Source organism: Urocampus carinirostris, chromosome 2 (genome assembly GCF_059441175.1).
Source record: "Urocampus carinirostris isolate Australia breed hairy pipefish chromosome 2, RoL_Ucar_1.0, whole genome shotgun sequence".
In the NCBI taxonomy this organism is placed as follows: Eukaryota; Metazoa; Chordata; class Actinopteri; order Syngnathiformes; family Syngnathidae; genus Urocampus; species Urocampus carinirostris.
Genome location: NC_142350.1, coordinates 55,696,476 through 55,718,847, shown reverse-complemented (window position 1 = coordinate 55,718,847; position 22,372 = coordinate 55,696,476). Strand labels below are relative to the sequence as shown.

The 22,372-nt window shown below is 41.4% G+C and overlaps 1 protein-coding gene across 2 annotated transcripts; it reads right to left on the bottom strand.

The window, feature by feature from the left end:
• Window positions 1–328: 328 nt before the first annotated feature.
• LOC148372630 (uncharacterized) lies at window positions 329–21,954 on the bottom strand. Of its 2 annotated transcripts, XM_088328065.1 has the most exons (5): window positions 21,005–21,954; window positions 20,749–20,936; window positions 12,628–12,657; window positions 10,592–10,647; window positions 6,909–7,293 (listed from the first exon to the last, which is right to left on the bottom strand). In XM_088328065.1, exons 1-5 carry the CDS (start codon window positions 21,007–21,009, stop codon window positions 7,252–7,254), a joined length of 321 nt encoding a protein of 106 aa, XP_088184191.1. In that variant the 5' UTR covers window positions 21,010–21,954; the 3' UTR covers window positions 6,909–7,251. The 2 variants fall into 2 exon arrangements, 1 of the variants encoding a protein (XP_088184191.1); XR_015849655.1 differs by lacking the exon at window positions 6,909–7,293 and adding an exon at window positions 329–413 and having other exon boundaries at window positions 20,749–21,954.
• Window positions 21,955–22,372: the final 418 nt, after the last annotated feature.

Genomic DNA, 22,372 nt, shown 5'->3' with positions numbered 1-22,372 from the left:
ATATATAGTAGATATCAAAGTTGCATCCATCAAGATATAGTGTAAGTCCATCTCTCTGACAAATCATATAGGAGCACAACTTATAAACACACGAGAAGCTGCATTAGAGAATATTTTTGGAGAAAACAAGCATGGAAACCTTCTTGATTTTAATTAAAGATATAACTGAAATAATCGTTTATTTAAAGTCAAAAGTTAAATGCAGAAATTTGCGTAATAACATCACTCATGCTTGCCCAAGATTGCTCCATACAGCACCCAGGAAACACAAGGCAGTATTCTTATACGTGTGCCATGGTGCACCAGGGATGCAAAAGTCACAAAATGGCGAGGGAACACCAACTGCAGTCGAGTTTTGAGTGTGGCAGGAAAACCTCGCCACGTGTATATGGTTGGTTCACCAACGGTAATGGCTGGAAATGACAGGATAAAAAATTTGTCACATATTTTGCCTCAATACACAGTTCAAAGGTTAGAAGACGAAAATGCTGTGTGTTGAATACAGTGTGCCCAGTGTACGAGTGCATCGGCGTTCTCGACATGATTCGAAAGGTGTTCTTTTCGGGTTCCAAAAATGTTCTCCTGAGGCTGCTAGGGAAGTCTGGGGCTAATACAAGCTAAAACAAACTCCCTCAGTAGATATAAAAAGTCCACACACTTTTGTTCAAATACCAGGGTTGTTTGATTTGTTAGAAAGGCCGATAAGATCAATTATTTTGAAACGCTTATCCGCCATTACTGATGACAACAACAAAAATTGGGCTGGAGGAAACAAAGCCACAGCTTAACTTCTTGGACATGAACACAAATGACACAGCGTAAAAGACTCCAATCAACACATTTACCGAGGACCTTTTGATTCCTTGTCGAAAAAAATAGGTGCATAGATTGTCACAAACATTTTCAGTTTTGCAAAAAATGTACCTTTCAGTGCATATCTAATCATTTTTCATTTGGGTTTGGAAGATTTTAATTGTGGATTTTTCTTTGGTAGGAAATGTCCACCCTCCCTCTTAGCAGAGACAACAGGAGATTCTTGTCACATGTACTAAACTCAACAGTGAGAACTTGCCAAAGATTCTTGAAACTTCTTCAGTGTTGCTATCCACTCCTCTTTTGATAGACTTTCTGGCCAGAATTTCCTGTTCCTCCCTATCCGTTTTGGAGGAACATTCAGTTCGGCTGAGCCATTTCGTCTCATCTTGATGACATTGTGTTCATACTGTAAGTCAAGTCAAGTTTCTTCGTATAGCCCTCAATCACAAGGAGCCTCAAAGTGTCTCAGGCCAGGAGACAGGACCCAGTAGCGTTTGTTTACTCAGTTTTATTGATAAAGAGAGAGAGAGCAGTGCTTGCTTCCACGATCCGATGCTCGATTGACACGGGTAGCAGGTGGCTGGAACGCGGAAGTGGCACTTCCGTGTCGAGCGAGGATAATCGAAGGCAGCAGGGATACTTGACACTAGCCGGGACGGGAGAGCAAGGGCGGTATCGAGTCCAGAAAAGAGATCGGCAACAGGTATCAGGCAGGAAACAGGGCAAAACAGGTCAGCAACAGGTATTAGGCCGGAAACAGGGCAAAACAGGTCGGCAACAGGTATCAGGCAGGAAACAGGGCAAAACAGGTCGGCAACAGGTATCAGGCCGGAAACAGGGCAAAACAGGTCGGCAACAGATATCAGGCCGGAAACAGGGCAAAACAGGTCGGCAACAGATATCAGGCCGGAAACAGGGCAAAACAGATCGGCAACAGATATCAGGCCGGAAACAGGGCAAAACAGATCGGCAACAGATATCAGGCAGGAGAAAACAGGGCAGGAAAATGTCGGGAGGTATGAACTTGCCTATCTGGGAGCATAAGTTCGCAAACGGTCTGACGGCTTCCTCTTGAAAGCCGGGGGTTTAAAAGGAGTCTCTGAACCAATCAGCGCCAATTGGGCAGTCACACGTGCCCTGAATCAGCAATCATGACACAAAGAGCTGCACAGACCACAAGCTATAACATACTACAGATTATTATTACAGCATCCCGGATCTAAAACCTACACGAGGGCAAGGGAAAACTCAAAAACCTCAGCATGAAATGAAATCCTGACTAATTGCGCATGGTTGGACCATGGCTTGTGCTGCGAGGTGAAATTCAAAAAATGTTCTCTCCAAATAAGGTTGTACATCATCAGCACATTGTAGATCTCAATTGTGAAAAACAATTATCATACAAACCTGGTATTTGAATAGGTGTGTACACTTCTTTTTTTTCCAATCAATTACAACTCATCACAATTTCCCCTAAAAACCGAGTACTGCGGCCTTCTGTGTACCAAATGCCAGACTTTTTTGTAAAGTCACCATGAGTTATGTTTCGATAACAATGGCAAAAAACGTCACACGTTGGTTCTCCTTTTCTGTCTCCCTGAAAATGTCTTTTACAAAAGGTCTCTACTGTGATGACTCATTGGTTCTTATGTCAAAACACGATCCAGTGGCCACTTAAATTTAGGGTCAGGTAGTGATAAAACCTCTTTGAAAATATGTTAAAGTCATGAGCGTCGTCTGATCATATGATGCCATTGTTCAAACACAACACTTCTTTGTGTTATTTTAGTGACTGACAGATTTCTGAGACAATAAAGAAGACATAATCCTCTGAATCAAATTTGTGGAGCTTTTGACCATTCAGGGTTCCTACAGCTTAAGGCAAGTTAAATTCAAGACTTTTTAAAAGGCTTCAGAAATCAAATTTAAGAAAAAAGTCGGCAAAAGAAAGCAGCTTTTCGCAATGGCGAAAATCGTTCGGCGTCAGCCACTTCTCATTAAATGTACACTTCCCCATGGTCCAAAGTAAACGTCTTTGTCAGAAATTGCTATGTATATTGTGGGTAGACCTAAGACATGCGTCGGCTCTGAAAGGCCCGACTGCAACCTATCCATTATCTGCACAGCGTATCCTCCGTAGGGTCGCAAGGGATCTGGAGCCAATCCCAGCAATCTCCGAGCAGAGGGCAGGGAACACCCTGAACTGGTTGCCAGCCAGTCACAGGGAACACAGAAACAGATAATTCAGTCCCTTATTCACATCTAGGAACAATTAACCAGACATACATGTTTTTGGAATGCGGGAGGAAACCAGAGTGCCCGGAGTACACCCACGCAAGCACGGGGAGACCATGCAAACTCTACACAGGAAGGTGTTGCCACAAAAGTAAATCTCTGAATTATTAAAAAAGACAATAGATAAAAGTTCGTAAATCTTTTCAGTTAAAAAAAATATAGTTCTTATAAATGTGTACACATTTTCAAGACTTTGGAAATTGAATTTAGGACGTTTTAATGCCAATTAAGGCCTTGTTTTTAGATTAATGAGGTAAATGCCTTCAAAGACTTCTCAAGGATCAACATTGCTATGGCCAGTTTTGCACTAAAAAAACAGTCAAGGTGGTGTTTTGCTCCAAACACCCGTATGTGAGAATTACAGCATACTATTGCAAACTAGCCAGGCCCCCCTTCCCATCTCATGAAAATAGCTACAGCTGTGTACAACAGGGTAAAACGTTAAGTACTGTAAATTAGTTTCTCAAAAAAAAGAACATAGCCAACTGCAAATGGGGCTAATCTGGACCATACAAAACTGAAATCGTTTATGAGTCCAGACACTGACAGGGGAGCTATCTGGACAATATTATATCAGTTGCAAGACACGTGGTGAAAAACACCAAAGGGAGGCAAAGGCAAAAAAAAGAACACACGCTATGCACAACTGCAGCTAAACTTACCGCACACAGCTTTTGATGATCAACACACACAGCTTGGACAAAACTGTGACACCCTAAGCAAATGTAATTTTCTACATGCAGAAATGAGCGCTATGCAATTGCTGTTCCCTACAATCACCATCTATTTTTCGATGGGCCCTCCATTTTTATGAGTCTTTGTTTTCATCCGGTGATGTCAAAGCTCTACAGGATATGAGCCAAAATCAGTCAACTTCAAGACTACGTTTCTCGAGTCCCATATAGCTACATGATTGTAAGGAGGAACACCACACGTTTTGTCCCTATTTTTTTTAAAAAAAGGTCTTTTACAATCTCTGCATTAAGGACTTAGTGCTTCTGTAGTTTATGGCCCAATTTTCAACCCATCAAAATGATGGACGGCCTTAAAATTTTCCTTTAACTCTGTCAATAATGGAAAATAGTCCGTTAATGTAACCTCTATAGACACTGAAATATAAAAGATATAAATGTTAATAAAGTCTTGTTTAACTTAGATTTTGTTACGAATATCAGGCATTAGTTTGTTATCAAACATCACCTCTCCTCCCGAGGACTCACAAATCAAAGGTGAAATGTCGGATTTGCCTCGGGTTTGGTCCTGCAAATCGAGTTAATTGCTCAGACTTGGGCAAGGTCAGGTTTTAATACACAAGGGCCCGTGTTCGGCTGGATTTTTAGGTCAGATTTTTTAGGCAAATATGGATATGGATGTTAAGAAGAAAAAAAGCAGGGAAGGAATGGCACTCTTACACAATCTTTGAATAACTGAATGGGGTGGTGAGATTTTAATGGCATAACCATAAAACAGAGAGATATATCTGTCATTGGACAAGTGTAGGGGGAAGACGACACTGTGTTGCACATGCTGCTTTTCATCACTGCATGGGAATACTCACTGGTAAAGAAAGCATCAAAACATGTAACAAGTACTTTAACGTGTAATTGATAAAATGTAACTGAACTGTCGTTACAGCATGGTGTTACTTTTTAAAAGAAGATCATGAAACGTCTACAGCAATTATGTAGTTGCTCTTTAACTCATAAAGCCACATACAACACTCCTACCGCCGGCACCATAGCACTGAATACAACAAATGAATAGCTGTTTCAATCTTCCTCCTACAAAATATACCTGAATACAGTTATGGCTTGAGAGAACATGCAAGTTCTCCCTATGAATCTTCTTATATTCTTCCCATTACATATACTCACATCTAAGCCGTATTTAAAACTATAAAATAAAATGACACAGGGCACACAGGGTAGACCCAATCGCGTAATATTTTCTCACAATTTTATTGTAAGAAAGAGGAAAGGCAGCGCCCGTGATCCGATGCTCACTGGACGCGGGAAGCAAGTCGCTCTGGCAATCGGATTATGATCCGAATATGGAAGTGGATCTTCCGTAGCGGGCGATGGCGGTGTCAGGGACGAAAAAACAGGTCGATCGCCGGGACAGGAGAACAAAAGCGTGGTCGGGGTCAGAAACGGGTCGTAAGCCGGGACGGGCGAGCATACGTGGTCAGGATCACAACGGGTCGTGGCCGGAGACCAACAGGAGCAAAAACGGGACAGACAAGAGTCAGGGTCCAAAGAGGCTTGCTTTGTATCAACAGAGGTTCGCAGACGGACTGACAATGCGGGATTGACAGGACTGGGTTTAAACAGGGACAGGGAGCCAATCAAGGCCCGCAGCGATTGGCGCCAAATGAGCGGGCACAGGTGATTCACATCGGTAATCATGACAAAATAAGGAAATCAAGGAGTCAGTTTATATATGCATACGTGTTTGGTTGTGTGTCACCAGTAGCAAATGGTAAGCAGCACATGGGAAGGGGGGAGTGACTTATACAGAAACAACAATATCAATGGGGCAGAATTGATGGGAAAAAAGAGCTGAATTTTGGTCTTTTGATTTGAAAAAAACCTCTTAGACATTACCCAGAAATCTAGAAGGAAATATTTGAGTGCTTTAAAGACAAAATGGATATGGAGTGTTTCAATTGCAAAATCAAAAACATGAAGGCTTCACTGTTCCACAGGTCGGGGTACACATTTTCTTCTATTTATTTAATTATGTGGCTATTTTTGATCAGTAAAAGGGGGACAGCTTCCATTTCAGTGAAGTATAGCCAGTAATATATATAATGGATATGTCAGGACCATAACGCAAACAGAACCCAATTGCATAGCGTTAACCACAAGTTTTATTGAAAGAAAGAGGAAGGGCTACGCCCACGATCCGGTGTTCGCTGGCCGCAGAAAGCAAGTCACTCTCGTATTTGGATTGCGATCTGAACACAGAAGTGGATCCCCGTAGCAAGCATGGCGGTGTCAGGGACGGAAGGACAGGTCGATCGCCGGGACAGGAGAACAAAAGCGTGGTTGGGGTCAGAAACAGGTCGTAAGTTGGGACGGGCGAGCATACGTGGTCGGGATCACAACGGGTCGTAGCCGGAGACAAACAAAAAACAAAACAACTGGTCAGTAGCTGGGACTAGGAGAGGCGTGGTCGGGGTCAGAAACAAGCCATAAGCCAGGACGGGACAGTAGACGTAGTCGGGGACAAAAGAGGTCGGAAGCCAGGACAGAGCAAAACGGGTCGTTGCCAGAAACAGACGGGAGCAAAAATGGGACAGGTGGGAGTCAGGGTCTAAAAAGGCTTGCCTAGTATACACTGCGGTCCGCAGATGGACTGACAACAGGGGAAAGACAGGACTGGGGTCAAAAAGTGACAGGGAGCCAATCAGAACCCGCGAGCACAGCTGAGTCACATCAGTAATCATGACAGGATAATTTCTTTCAGAGTAACGAGCAACTAACGAGTGTAAGAAATCTTGGGTTTGGGTAACGCAATCACTGTTTCAAATGGAGTAAATAGTAACAATGTATTTTTTTTCAGTTACGTGCCTAACACTGCACACTGGTGAGGAAAGCATCAAAACATGTCATAGCATTTCCTAATAGCCCAGAGCGGTATACTATGTCCATCCTGTGTCATGGCTCATGGAAACACTCCTCGCCCCTTTCTCCTGTCTTTGGGCACTGGGCTGGTAAGGCGAGGATGTCTTGCGTTACTCTACTCGGGCAATCCCGGCAGGGGGGAATCCCCCCGGGTTGTGTGCGTCCGCGGAAAAGGAAGAATGCCACCATTGAGCGGTGTGCCGCCGCAACCGGCAACCCCCTGCCCTGCACGCCCTCCCCAGCCTTGTGCTCTGACGTACAGTTGCGGCGGATTTGGTGACAGTGAGATAAAAGGCTTCCTCTGTTTCCTCCGCCGCCTCAGTCTGTGCTCTCCTCGCTCTCCGGTGTCACCGGAGCGCTGAGTGCTGCCGCTTTAACCCTATCCGCATAGAGCCCCCATTCAAAAGCGACACAATCACTTTTCACTTGTGCTCTACGATAAACTAGAGTTCACTGCATCTTGGTGCTGCGTGTCAGTAGCTCTGCTGCCAAGATGCCGGAACGGCTCACAAAATCACTCTTGGGTCTGGAGGAGGAAAGCGTCTGGGCCATAAATCTGACATGACAAGAGTATGTAGGATCAAAACAGTTCTCCATCGATAAAATGATGCATTTTATTCAAGATGAAAAGAAAATGGTTTTTCCCGAAAACAAGGGAATGAGATTTACACACCATATTTTGTAGTACTGTGAAGGGCAATATTAGGTAAAACTGATATTATTTGATTAACACAAAAAAGACATTTTTTGCACAATAAAGTGCACCAAAATATAAGGAGCACCCCTAAAAATAGTGTTTGTCATACATTTTCATACATAGGGCGCACCGGACTATAAGGAGCATTTAATTGAGACTACAGCACTCACAGCATATAATATTGACTATTTCTGCTTGGGTCACATTCTGATTGTTTGGCTTTTGTTCGTGCAAAGTAAGCATGCACTATAGTTTAGATTTCTTTTTTTTCTTTAAAATAATCAGTCTCTCAACTTGATGACTAACACCAGCACAGTTTGGTACGGCTAGAGGTGGACGATCTGTTCTTTTGGAGTTTTTGAAATGCCAGCTAAAACTGAAACGGTATCTCTTATGGAATAGAACTGCAGTTATCCAATCGAAGTAGCTAACGCTCAAAAAATTTTAGCTAGGTACTAATGCTAGTGTTTTGTTGGTGATGCTAGCGGTATCAAATCCGGATTATGGCAGTGAGGGCATCAACACTTTACCACTAGACAACCAATGGTACAAATTGAAAAGCAAAGGTATAGAGCTTGTCAGTATCACACTATTTTTATTAAATGGATACACTGATCTGCATAGTGCATTCTGATAGACGAAGCAGCCTCTCCACTTTTTTTACCTGCGCGTCAATAACTTCTCAGTTCTATATATGAACGAGCGTGAAAGAGCATGTATGGTGATTGTTGAAAGACTTTCTGTTTCCTGTCTTTGGCATTGATATTAATGTGTGTACAGGTCATGAAGTTGAGAGACAGTTTAACCACTCAGAATGCACTATTCAAACAAGTGTTTCTGGCTCCATAAGTAAAAATAGTATAATAATGAGATCAACTCTAATGCCTTTTCAAAGGTCATCTGTACCACTAGTGTTGTGGTGGTAAAGTGTTTGTTCGGGTTTTGATCTCTTTGCATACTATGTAGTCCGACGAGGGCCAGCAATGATTATATGTCAATCATTGCTCAGATAAAGAAGTATACTGTAAAACCTAGTGTAGTAACGCACACCTATATCTTATCCACCGGGGCACTGGGTTATATGGCAGACTTAAAATTTCTCGTCTTTTTGGGGTTTTATGTTGCACTATACAGTCTGCAAAATAGAGTATTCTTATTTTCCTCTGCGATAATAATAATAATGCATTGTAAATAGCATTACATGTTTAAAGCAGTGATCTTATCTTTTATTGAAATAGGCTGCAGTGATCCAAACGAAGAAGCTAACGCTCGCAACTTTGAAGCTAGGTGCTCATGCTAGTGTTTTTTTGGTGATGCTAGCTGCAACTGCTAGCGGCCAAGTAGGTACAAAGATGGGTAGAATTCAGACTTTAACAGAACATAAGGAAACTTATATATAACAGATCGTCCAACTCTAGCCCTACCAATGCGGTGCTGGTGTTAGTAAACAAGTGGAGAGGACAGATTTTTTTTTTTGAATGAATGAATGAAAACTTTATTCGAACATCAAAATAAAAAACTGAACAAAATAACTCAACAACAAATAATGTTACATAATATGTTCGAAAAGGGGTAGTAAGAAGCAAATACACCAATGATATAACAACAATTGTAATGATATTAATAATAACAGTTATGATATAAGAATAGCAACAATAACACAAAGTTAACTAGACGCACGATTTCCAATCTACCGCACCACTCATACCCCACCCTCCTCATCTCTGTATTCTGCCATGAATGTTTCTTTGTATCTAAACCTGAACAAGTGAATAGTTGGACACCGTTTGATCTCGTCTTGCAAACCATTCCAAAGCTTGACTCCACACACAGACACACACATACTTTTCCTGGTGGTTCTCACCTTTGGGATTATGAATTCACTACAGCTCCTTAAATTATAATTTCCCTCTTTCCGAATAAATATTTTATGGATGTTTTCTGGCACTATGTTTTTGTTGACCTTAAACAACAGTGAAACATTGTGCAGTGAAACATTTTACTAAATCATCTAATTTTAATCATTTGGATTCTTCTTGAACTATGCTAATGAGTCTAGAAAAAAAGAAATCCAAAATATAGTGCATTCTTACTTTGCATAAAGCCAAAGACATTTGAAGAACCCTGAAAAGTCTCCTGAAATTTTTTTGTTAACGTCCTGTGGCAACTGTGGCAAATTTGCATGCACAAACCATGCACTTTCAAGGAAGCTATAACATCTCTGTGCATAACAGACTCCAAGACCATGATTCAGACGTTCAAAAATACACAATCCCGCTTAGCACCACATCAAAATTGGTCCAATTTGTTTACGTTTGAAACACTTAGTTCTATTCATCCTATCAGTTCATCTCCACACAATCTCACTAATTGTCTTATTATTTCATAAAAACAAATGCTATTAATCACACTCTCATTAGTTACAATTTTACGACGCGTCACCGTTGCCAGCTGTGCCCATCAAAACCTGTGCTCGAGCTGAGCCTCGAAGAAATGAAAATACTTGACAAAAATTAATGGTTGTGCTTACATTATCTTTCTTAATGGTCGACGCTAAAAATAAAGGACGAGCTGACTCCAGAAAGGGTGATATAAAGGCATTATTCTGCACATCTACAGTATGTACCCTTATGGTTGAAGAGAATCTTCTGCACCAAAAATGTCGACTAGGATGTATTTATCCAAACAATTTTCACATTTTGGCCGAAAAAGCTTTGAAACTCGAGGCAAGGTGATGCTCCTGCGAAGTATATGAGACTGCATATAAAATCCCTTTGAACAATTTTTTGATCTGAACCCAAATCCGAAATATATTTTTGAAACTATACTTGTTTCCCCGATAATGTCCATACATTTTATTTGTATACCTTATCTTTGTACGAAACGTTATGGTAACTTTTGTATACAATATTGAATGACTTATGTCATCCACATCAAGGTACAGACGCTGCCCTACTTAAGAACGAGATGGTTCTGGACGGTTGTTTGTAACAGGAATTTGTTCGTAAGTTGCTTCAGTGCTATATTTTGTATGTTTAAGATTTATCTAAGTATGTTTAAGGCTTGTACAAGTAACCTGTATTGTTTTGTACGACAAAATAAACATTTCATAAAATAATATGCTCTATAAAGATAAATAAAGTTAGGTTCAACTTACTTTCAGAAGATGAGCTTTAAGAGTTAGGCGACTGCCTCCTTCGTGGTAGAAAGTGGCTGAAAAAAAAAAACGATCCAATCATTATTTTCAACCGCATCAAGCTTTCTTATTCCACTTTCTTTTCAAGATTTTAAACAATAAAAATGTCAAAGTTCTTAGCGTGCTGGAGATACAGTATAGAATATAGGGGGAAGTATATGAAATGAAATGAAATGATCTGCATTTATATAGCGCTTTTCAAGTCAATGACTTCCCAAAGCACTTTACAATGTGCTCCACATTTCCCAATAGCGGCCTTGTAGCCATGTAAGGCGCTAACCTGCTTATTGTGGGTATTAGGGGTTCAGTGTCTTACCCAAGGACACTTCGACATGTAACACGGACGAGCTGGGATTCGAACTGGGATCTCTTGATCCCAAGACGAGCGCTCTACCTCCTGAGCTATTGCCGAGAGGAAGCGGATTTCTTCTTCGGGGTGGATACTGGGTGACCTCTCACAGCGCCACACGCCGGTAGCGGCGAAAAGAAGCACTACAGTAATGTACAGTACTGTACTCGGAAAAAGGTGCACACAATACCAAATCTAACTTACAGCAATGTCCATGTATTTTTCGATATCCCATTTTTCGTAACTCGAATGCATACCTGTCAACCTGTACGTTTTTGCCGTATAAAGTACGTTTATAATGGATTTTAAGACGTTTACGACGTACAAGAAAATCTGTACGGAAAAACGCAAATTTGTCAATTATGGGTACCATCCGGTATACACCGACTATCACGAAACAGCAAATCAATCAAGTCAAACGAGTTCGCCGCGGTAGCCTCTATCTCGGTATCGTTTTTCTTCGTTGCAAACAATGCGAGCGTTTGGAGCTACTGTGCGCATGCATCTGCCGTTGTAGTGCCTAATTTCGACTGCCCTGCAAAATCCTCCCCCAATTGCGTGAACGCGCATTCTGCTGCGCTTCCGACAATAGCGATCGTATTCTATGAAATAAGCTTATTAAAACAATAAAGCTATTATCGGAAGCGAAGCAGAATGCGCGTTCACGCGACTGGGGGAGGATTTTGCAGGGGGGTCGAAATTAGGCACTACACCGGAAGACTCCTCAACAGCTGCAGAAGTGATGTTTTGCCATTTTATCGCGAAGCACAACATACCGCCAACAGTTGCCGACCACTTCACAAGGCTTATGAAAAACATGTTTCCCAGTCACAAGGCTGCAAAGGTTTGTATTTTCTGTCCCTGTTAAATAGTCCGTTTGAAATTTAAAATACAAGCATTTTTTCCTCCCAAAAATATCTTTATTTACAAATTTGAATTTAAAGTGTTATTAATGGATATTGGGCAGCACGGCGGCGCAGTGGTTAGCAGTGGTCTTGAGAACCTCCTGTGTGGGTTCAAATCCAGCTACCGGACTTCCTGTGCGGAGTTTGTATGTTCTTCCCGTGCTTGCGTGGGTTTCCTCCGGGCACTCCGGTTTCCTCCCACATTCCAAAGACATGCATTTCAGGTGGATTGGCCGGTCCAAATTGTCCCTAGGTGTAAATGAGCAAGTGAGTTGTCTGTCCCTGTGTGGCCTGCGATTGGCTGGCAACCCGTTCAGGGTGTCCCCTGCCCACTGCCCGATGATTGCTGGGATGGGCTCCAGCACCCCCGCAAACCTACTGAGGATAAGCGGTGCGGCTAATGAGATGAGATGAGAGATTAATGGATATTTTAGTTACGCTGATAACAATTGTTCCTGATTTTTTTTTTTAATTGTATTATTACGGATATGTAGAGAATGATATAACGAAACACATGTACGATATAACATGTTAAACTACATGAATAAACACATTTGAAAAAAAAAATATGGTGTAAGATTATTTTGTATTTTGTCAGGGAAAATACGACAGTTTGTAAGGGCATCGAGCCCTGGAGCTTGACAGGTATGCGAATGGTCGTAAGTTGGGGAACGTCTGTAGTAAGGGCAGTATTCACAGGAATTAGATCAATAGCAACATGCTGGACCAAAACTTTGACTCACCATTCCTTCCACTGAAACTCAAGTAAAGACCTGTGGGAAAACAAAAAAGGCAGAGTTTGAGACATACTGAATAGTTTGCTTCTCACTACCTGCATGGTAGGTATCTATCTATCTATCTATCTACCTTGGTCATATCCCTCAAGAGGGGTGACTGACAGCAAAACAAACACATACAATAACAAAGAAAATAAAAGGGAAAAAAATAGCAAAAAAACACACACAAAATTTTTGGGACCATGGCCAACCCAACTGCCCAAACACCCAAAGAAGTTAAGCGCTTCGGCACCTAAGTTGGTCATGCTTTCATCCCTCAAGATGAAACGGGACACCAGAAAGCGGCCATGTCACTCGGGTCAGGGTGACACAACACATTCTTTTGTTCAACAGCAGGGCCCGACAGCTTTCACTGGTTTACCCCTGCCGCATCATACGGGTCCTTAAGCATGTGTCCACAATCCCACTATCCTTTTACAACACCTCTCCACTCATTCCTATCACCAACAAGAGCTCTAGCTTCCACTATATTTAGACCTCAATCGCGGCGTTCCTCTTGGTCTCCTTCCATTGACTTCTGCTCTGTAGATCCTCTTCAACATTCGCTCCTCATCCATCCTCTCCATGTGTCCAAACCAACCGAGTACTCTCTTATCAACACGCTTGCTCAGTTCCACAACTACTCCAGTTCTGTCTCTCACAATTTCATTTCTCAATCTATCCAATCTTGTCACTCCTAACACAGTCCTCAAACACTTCATCTCAAAAACATTCAATTTCCGGTTGTGAGTATTCAAGTCCAGATTACTAATATGCGTCATTTGTTAACGTAACAATACGGCTTAAATCACTGATTCATTGTATGTACCGCGTTGCTAGCAACTATGACACCTTAAGCTCCACTTCTCTTTCCCCAAAGTCAGTTTTGATACACTCGAGCTCACCCTTCACCAGGATGAGGACATACTACCAGTGTTCATTTTACCTGTGAAAAGTGATGGGTCCCGGGGACTCCCATGCTCAAAAATCTATGGGTCCCAAAAGAGATCTATGGGTCCCCAAAATTCAGTGTTATTGCGGTTGAAATTGTAAATCGGCGACAAATATATAATATAAATCTATATATTCATTCAGTTTTAATCATCACAGTTTATTGGTAATACAGTTATCACTTCAAGATTTTTCAGTTCACAACAATATTGTACATTATACTAAATATTATTGCTGAAATAATTGTATTAATCTATATTTTCATTGAGTTTTAATCATCACAGTTAATTGGTAATACAAAGCAGTTATCGCTTCAGATTTTTCAGTTCACAATATTGTACACTATACAAAATAATATTGCTGAAATATGTATATATTCATGCAGTTTTAATCATCGCAGTTAATTGGTAATACAAAGCAGTTATCACTTCAAATTTTTCAGTTCATATATTCTTCGTGGTTTGCTGTCCCGCCATAGTTGTAATTCCTTCTCAAGGTCCAATCCATTATTATCCTCCTCATAGCGTAACCAGGAATAGAGTTTTGTCCATTTGGGCAGAAAAGCCTATTTATTGCTAGTTGTCTTTTGTTTATTTTCTTTCGTCGAATCGTTCGCTTCAAAACACGTGTTTTCCTTGCCTTCGCGGTCTTCTGAAGAATTTCTCCGCCGTTTTTTCGTGCCGGAATTATTGCCGTTCTTACCACTTTCTGTGTTATGTTTCGACTTATTACCTACACTGAAGAAATTACCAATTTTTTGTTGATTTGCACCTAGTACCAACTGTTTTTCCGGAGGCATACTTCTCTTTCAATTGACATCCGCCACAACAATGACGTCATCTCGAAGCAACGAGATCTTGTTTGCAGAGATCGGCGCGAGACCAAAACAACAATGGCGGATCTGCCTGACGAAAAGTTTGTAATGCGGTAAATCTTTGTTAAAAAACAAAAAAGTAATCGGGTAATAATGATAATTTGGTGTCAAAAACGTTGCGTTCCGGGGACGCACATTGATTTGACCCAGCAAAAATGATGCGTCTAGGACGCATGGACGCGGGGAAACGAGAACACTGTACTACGCGAGAAAATATTCATCAAGTTCAAAAGGAACACTTTGAACCTGAAAAGACACTTTTCAGTAATTTGGGTAATTGTTGTTGTTTTTAAACATGCGCGATAAATGCATCCGGATTAGATTGGATTTAAACTGTCACTCATATACGGAATGCTGAATTACCTTCCAAACTTTTATTTTCGGACTAAACATGAAACAATGTAGAAAATCCAAACAGGATTTTGATCAAGGCAAAATCAGCTAAACAGCTTTTCGATTTACAAACCAGACATTGTGTAAATCAAGACTGGCTTTCAATGCACAACAATGTTAATTACCGGCACGTTTCCATTCTATTTAAAGGACAATGTCATAATCTCTTGTTACTCTACTATAAGTCTAGCAGAATAATAGAGCGGGCTAATCTGGATTTATACGTCACTATTGCAAGGTTACCGACGAGGCACCTGGACGAGGTCCAGCTGACGTACGCAAACAATTTATACGGCACTGAAACCGAAAATTTGCCTCTACAAAGTCTAACACTAGACAACCTCGGAATGCTTAAGGGAAATAACATAAATCGATAAAGGGCCATGCTTGTTCAGATGTCCCAAACTGCAACAGACGTGAAAAGTCCCTTTGACAAAATGAAATAGGTCTTTTATAATAAAAAAAAAAAACGGGCCGTCCTCAAAATTTCTTTCAAAAACTACTCATGCCAGCAGAAACTGACAAAGTAAAAGACATGTGATCTTAGTCGAAACTTTACTGTGAGATAAATCAGAATTGGATGGCTAAAAATCCGCCTATTATTAGCAGTATCTGAAACTCCTGACGAAAAGTTAGCGGACACCAGGGCAGACAACTCTGAAAAGTTGCCTGCCCAGCCATAAAGTTGCCTGCCCCATTTTTCACAACTTGAAACGCAATAAGACGACTAATCGCAAAAAAGAAAACAGTTGTTGCAAAGTATTAAGGATTGATAATCAGAATATATAACAGAACAACATTTTGAAATTAAGTTTATCATAAATCTACTTATAACATTCATTGCATGTAAATTACATCGCTGTTTTCCAAATGCCATCAATATGTACCTGTCAGAGCCAGGAAAGGGAACAGAACCCACTCGCGTAACGTTACTCACAGTTTTATTGGGGAAAAAAGATAGGAGCGCACACTCGATCCGGAGATCGTTGGTCGCGGGAAGTCGGTTGCTCAACTGAGGAAGTGGGACTTCCGTGGCGAGCGATGATGTTGTCGGAAACAAAAGAAAAGTCAAAAATCAAACAAATCGTGGCGGTAGAACATCAAGAGTCAAAACTTAGGAAAAACGGAGATTCGCAGACGCACCGACAAAAGGCTACTGACAGGACAGCGTTTAAATATTGACAGGGAGCCAGTCTGTCAACGAGCTTCAGTTGGTGTCCATGGGCGGGGGCAATTAGGCGCCATGGCAACTGTGACAGAAGCTGGCGCCACACAGCGGGGGCCAATTGGGTGCCATGGCAACCGTGACAGTAACTGTATTTACCCATCTTCATTCATGCAATGTTTGCGTTGCGTTGTCTGCTACAAGCCTCGTGAACTCCTCTCTCCACAATGCTTTTAATGTACGTTTACGTTTTGCAGCGTCATCAATTTTGTTAGCCTCTTTTGAATATTTCTTCTGGGGCTGAAGTTTTGGCTTGATTCCTAACCACTTATCAATTTTTCTTGTGTTCTCTGTGCGTCTAAATTATATGTAAATGCACGACCTTATAACGCTCGGGAAAGTCCGGAAGCACGAAGTTATTCGATGCAGGCTTCTGATCAGCTGCCGAGTATGCAAATTGCCAAACGAACCGAAATTCTGAATTTCCAAACCGAACAAAGATTTTGAAATCGGAATAAAGCAAACGTTTGATGTACGCCCGACCTAAAAGATGCACGCCCCGGGCGTCCGGTCAGACGTTATTTCAGACACTGTTATTCGTAAAACAATAATAATAGGCTATTTATGAATGGATTCAGCTGAAAGATAGACATGATTTATCCAAAGACAATGGCCACCAACCAAAGTGTATAAATACATGTGCTTCTTTTTCATATTCCACAAGTACATATTAATCAAAAGGCTCTGTTTGGACTAGTATGGGCCCATACAACACATTTGTTGTTGGGAAAGCCTTTGGGTTACCTTCTGCTGTCGATGGTAAATATTGATTCCGGGGGATTCTAGGTCAGCTGGCTGCAGATGAAAAGTGATGGTCTAGCATGTCAAGTCAATACCAGCACAAGTCATTGATTGAGCAGTGAAGAACCTTTTTTTTTCTTGTCAGGAGCCAATTCACTTTTCATCAAGTCCACTTATAGATAAAAAACATCCATCAGTCCATTTTATATGCCACTTAACCGCATTAGAGTTGTGACTTGAGCGGTGGGGTCGATCGCAGGTCACTTCGTTTGAGGGTACTCACCAGTAACACAATTGACAACTGATTGATTATCAAACGCCAACTATTTTAATAACAATCATTTAAATTTCCTTTTGGATTTGAAATTTTCATGTCCTCAAAACTTCATCAACTCAATAATAAACATTTGCAGGATTTCTTCATTTATTTGGGTCACGGTTGCCATGGCGCCCAATTGGCCTCGCCCATGTGGCGCCTGCTCCGGCTCATTAACAGATTGGCTTTTTAAGCTCAGTGCGCTCTCTCTTACTTTGTCAGTCTGTCAACAAACCCCTGCCCAGCAAGACATGGGTTCTGACTCAATCCTGTTTTCCTGTTGGTATTTCCAGTCCGGTATTGTTTCCGTTTATTGTTTTCCTGTTTAATATTGATTTCCAGTTTCATTTCTGTCAATTTTTGTCCTGCTTATTATTCTCTACAGTTTTTGTTCCCGTCTTGTTTGTCCTGTTTATTTTCGATATCCTGTTTCATTATCGATCCTGTCCGTCCGGCCCGTCCGGCATCGACTCCATCTGTCCGATATCAACTCTGGCAATTGGAATCGATCTCTGGCTTCATTTCTCTCCACACCCGACCGCTGCTTAACGTGCATGACTCCCCATTTCCCGTACAATAAAAGGCTTGTGTGAGAACGTCGCGCTTTTGGGTCCTGATCCTGTTCTGGTTCCTGACAATCTGATGATAAGACCATTCATCTTTTTCTTAAATCCAAATCAAAACAGTTCACATTTTTCGGACAATGATTGATTGTTTTGGGGTCTCGTTAGATCAACACTTGACATGCGCACAACAACAGCACACAACCATGACCCCTCGTGAAATCATAAAACTACACAGCAGCAGAATTTGGCACTCATAAAACCCAATGAATAAGTTCAAAATGTATCCGATTACAATCTAATTTTCATTCTAGTTCTTCCTTTATGTAATTCTTAAATTTACTATTGTCAGCTATCAGCTGTGAAACATCTTCCGAGTCTTGTTTGATAAACACTGTACATTGTCTTAAGCATGACTTGACACTTCATTCAGCATAATAAGGTCCCCCTGTAAATATTGGAAGAATTCAGGTTTGTTCTCCAAGTCAGAGATCGACAACTATTTGTCAATAATTGGCACACGTGCCTACCCTTTTTTGTATACATTTCTAAAACAAAAACTTGTTATCATTATGTTGTTATTACCAGGTGGGTCTTCGTAGTTAAGTCAACCATTAAATCCAGTGTTCTCGTTTGCCCGCGTCCCTGCGTCTTAGACGCATCATTTTTGCTGGGGACGCATAGTGCCGGATGAACGTGCGTCCCCGGGACGCAACTTTTTTGACACAGAATTGTCATTATTACCCGATTACTTTTTTTTTTTTTTTACAAAGATTTACCGCACTCCAAACTTTTCGTCGGGCAAATCAGCCATTGTTGTTTTGGTATCGCGGTTCGAGTTTTCGTCTGCACGCCGATCAGGGCAAACGAGATCTCGTTGCTTTGAGATTACGTCATTGTTGTGGTGCTTGTCGTCGAGGGAAGGTGAAAATCAACACAAAATTGGTCATTTCTTTAGTGTCAGTAATAAGTCAAAACATAACGCAGAAAGTGATAACAACGGCAATAATTCCGGCTTGAAAAAACTGCGGAGAAATTCTTCGGAAGATCGCGGAGGCAAGGAAAACACGTGTGTGGAAGCGAACGATTCGACGAAAGAAAATAAACAAAAGAATACTCCTAGCAAGAAAAGGACTTTTCTGCCAAAATGGACTAAATTATATTACTGGTTACGCTATGAGGAGGATGATAATGGAGTGGACCTTGAGAAGGCATTACAACTGTGGCGGGACAGCAAACCGCGAAGAATATATGAACGGCAAAATCAGAAGTGATAACTTGCTTTGTATTACCAATTAATTGTGATGATTAAAACTGAATGAAAATATAGATTAATATAATTATTTCAGCAATATTATTTTGTATAATGTACAATATTGTAGTGAACTGAAAAATCTAGAAGTGATAAGTGATTTGTATTACCAATAAACTGTGTTGATTAAAACTGAATGAATATATAGATTTATATTACATATTTGTCGCCGATTTACAATTTCAACCCCGATAACACTAAATGTTGGGGACCCATAGATCTCTGTTGGGACCCATAGATTTTTGAGCATGCGAGTCCCCGGGACCCATCACTTTTCACAGGTAAAACGAACACTGTAAATCATCATGTCAGTTACGAATATAATTTATTAGAAAATTGCAATGTCTGGTGAACTGTTTTCAGAACCTATCTACAGGCTATTCAGGTGATCTAGGGGCCTTCCTGGTGCCCGCGAGCACAATGTTTGAAACCTGCTCGAGGGAATTGTTTTTCAAACAGTGTCCTGGGGCACACAAATGTGCCGTGAGACTTTGTCCAGTGTCTCGCGGGAAATTGCCCAATCTTATCTTTGCAATAAAGCAAGCCATGGTTAAGTATATTTGCCTTCTCCCACTGATGAAGTGACTGTCACATTCATCTCCAGGTAAGTATTTTTTATATAGTAATTAACTGCTTATGAGGTAGTTCACGGTTCACTTAACCGCCAGGGTCATCAGGGCACCACTACTTGTGGTGTGTCTGGGAGAAGTACAGCCTGCCAGCGCTCATCCCTATTCAGGCCGTTTTTGGGAAGGGTGATGGGGTAGGGGGTTTGCTCCCACACATGAAACAGATAGTACTGGTTTTCGTGATTACCATTAACAGAAGAAGCCTCCTGATCTGACTCAGATCAGCATCTATACCGAATGGGCAGTGCAAAACTTTCAACCAGACTTCAGATATCAGCAGGACCTTGGCGTTGAAGGATAGTGGTGTGTGACAATAGTACAGTATATTTAAAAACCTGTTCTGTTTAAGATTGCGCTGTAAAAAATAATAAATCAAATAAAGTAAAAATCTGGCAAAGAATATATTACAAAAATACATAGTAAAACTTGAAAAACAGATTTAAAATATGGCCGAATCAATAATTACGGCAATATTATTTAATAAATAAAATGTATTTCTTTTTGAGCCACAGTGATCACATAGAAAACGTGATACTATTATTAAAGGCAACATAATCATTTAAGCTTTAAAAATAAACATAAAACTGGTGCCAGCAATTCATTTTTAAATATTTTTGACGGATAGTGTTCCTCAAAATTCTTTGATGAATGAAGTGTGCCTTGGCTCATAACAGATTGGGAAACACATACTGTACCTGTCAACGTTTGCGTTTTTTGGTCATTTCAAATTGGTAACACCATATAACAATATATTTTCGGGGAAATAAAATTAATAATTGAAAATTTTTTTTGCACATTAGGTTAATCGGGTGGTCCAAATCGTCCCAGGGTGTAAGTGATATAGTGGTTGTCTGTCCTTGTGTGCCCTGCAACTGGCTGGCAAGCAGTTAAGGGTGTCCCCTGCCCACTGCCCGAGACGCCTAGGATGAGCTCCAGCACCCCCGTGACCCTACTGAGGATAAGCGGTGCAAAAAATGGATGGATTTTGTTCTTAAGGGCAGCGGAGTGGCTAATATGTTCTAAGGTCATGGGTTCAAATCCAGCTGCCAGCATTCCTGAGCGGAGTTTGCATGTTTCCCCTTACTTGTGTTAGTTTCCTCCAGGCACACCGGTTTCCTCCCCCATTCCCAAAACATAGGCACGGAGTCTGCGCTCGGAAAATGCCGGTCTACTTGTGACTCCGAGAGCCAAGAAGTCTGCAGGCTCGAGAGCGTTTTCCATCCGGGCCCTGGTGTTATGGAATGCCCTGCCTCCAGAGATAAGATCTGCAACCTCAACGGAAGTTTTTAAATCGAGGCTTAAGACACACTTCTATTCCAAAGCTTATGATTGATGCCCACCTCATATTCTGTATTGTCCTGTCTTTTTCCGACTGCCTGCCTGGTGGTGATACGAAGATGAAGGACGATTTGGAGATGAGTCAGCGGACCAGCGTTTGACCTGAAGCATGTGAACGCCTGCATGGACCAGCTGGCAGAGATGGGAAACTGCGTCGTGGCCGTCATAGACTTTCTGGACTAGTTTACAGGCTAGGGGCGTCGCTGCTCTCAAGCACTTTCCGGACAAATTTTCAACATGTTACCTAGTGTTTACTATGCTTGTGTATAGTAATGCTGATTGTGATTCACCCTGGTCATCCTGGAAGGGGGATTACCACTTGTGAGGTCCTTTCTCAAGGTTTCTCTTTTTCCTCACGCTGAGGTTTTGAGTTGTTCCTTCCCCGCATGTTGGTTTAAGATCAGGTAATTGTAATCCTGTGCAGTCCTTTGAGACATTTTGGTGATTAAGGGCTATATGAATAAATGTGACTTGACAAAGTTAATCTAAACATTTGAATTTCCCTCACTTTTGGAGTGCCTCAAACGTATCTCGAGACTTCAACCCCGGAACACCGACCAAAAACAAGCGGCAGAAGACGCCTCCATACACGCCTATCTTCTCCCCCAAACCCTAAAGTCGCGTTCCCCGGACTAACACTTAGAAGCGGCAAGAATTTCACTCTCGACAGCTGCTTGGTTCGCTTTTATCAAGTCGCTTTTAAGGAGTACGGCGGCGGCGTCACATCAGCTGACTGTAAACCGAGCGAGCGAGCGCTCACTCGGGAGGGATTTGTTGCCGCTATCCCGTATCGCTTCGGTCGAATGCAAACGGGGAAACGCTGTAAGGCTAAAAATACCTGTCTACGACTATATTTGGCTTGGCTGCTTCACAATTGCGCCGCTGAAATAGAAAAGGCCCGCCCCGGTACAATGAATGGAGTCCCTTTCAAGCTCCCTGCCTCCGCCTGCCAGATGCTAAAATTAGCAACGAAGCTTGCGTCAATCACGAGCTTCAGTGCGTCAAGGCTTTGCCCGCCCATCGGGAGTCGTCATTGGCCAGAATTAGGACGTTGTCAGAAAAATACGCGGCCTCTGATTGGATGCTTGGTTTTCCTTTTCTCTTTTTTTCAGGAAGTTTATGAGTAGTATTTTAATTGTTTGTTGTGAGCCGATGTTCTGTGGATTATGATTATTATTAATCATATAATATATATTATTTCAAATCACCTTTCAGGACACTGTACACAGAATATAAAACAAATCATCCAAAAAATAATGACAAAAAACATTACATTTCCATACCTGTCAAGCTCCAGGGCTCCATGCCCTTACAAACTGTCGTATTTTCCCTTACAAAATACAAAATAATCTCGCACCATATTTTTTTTT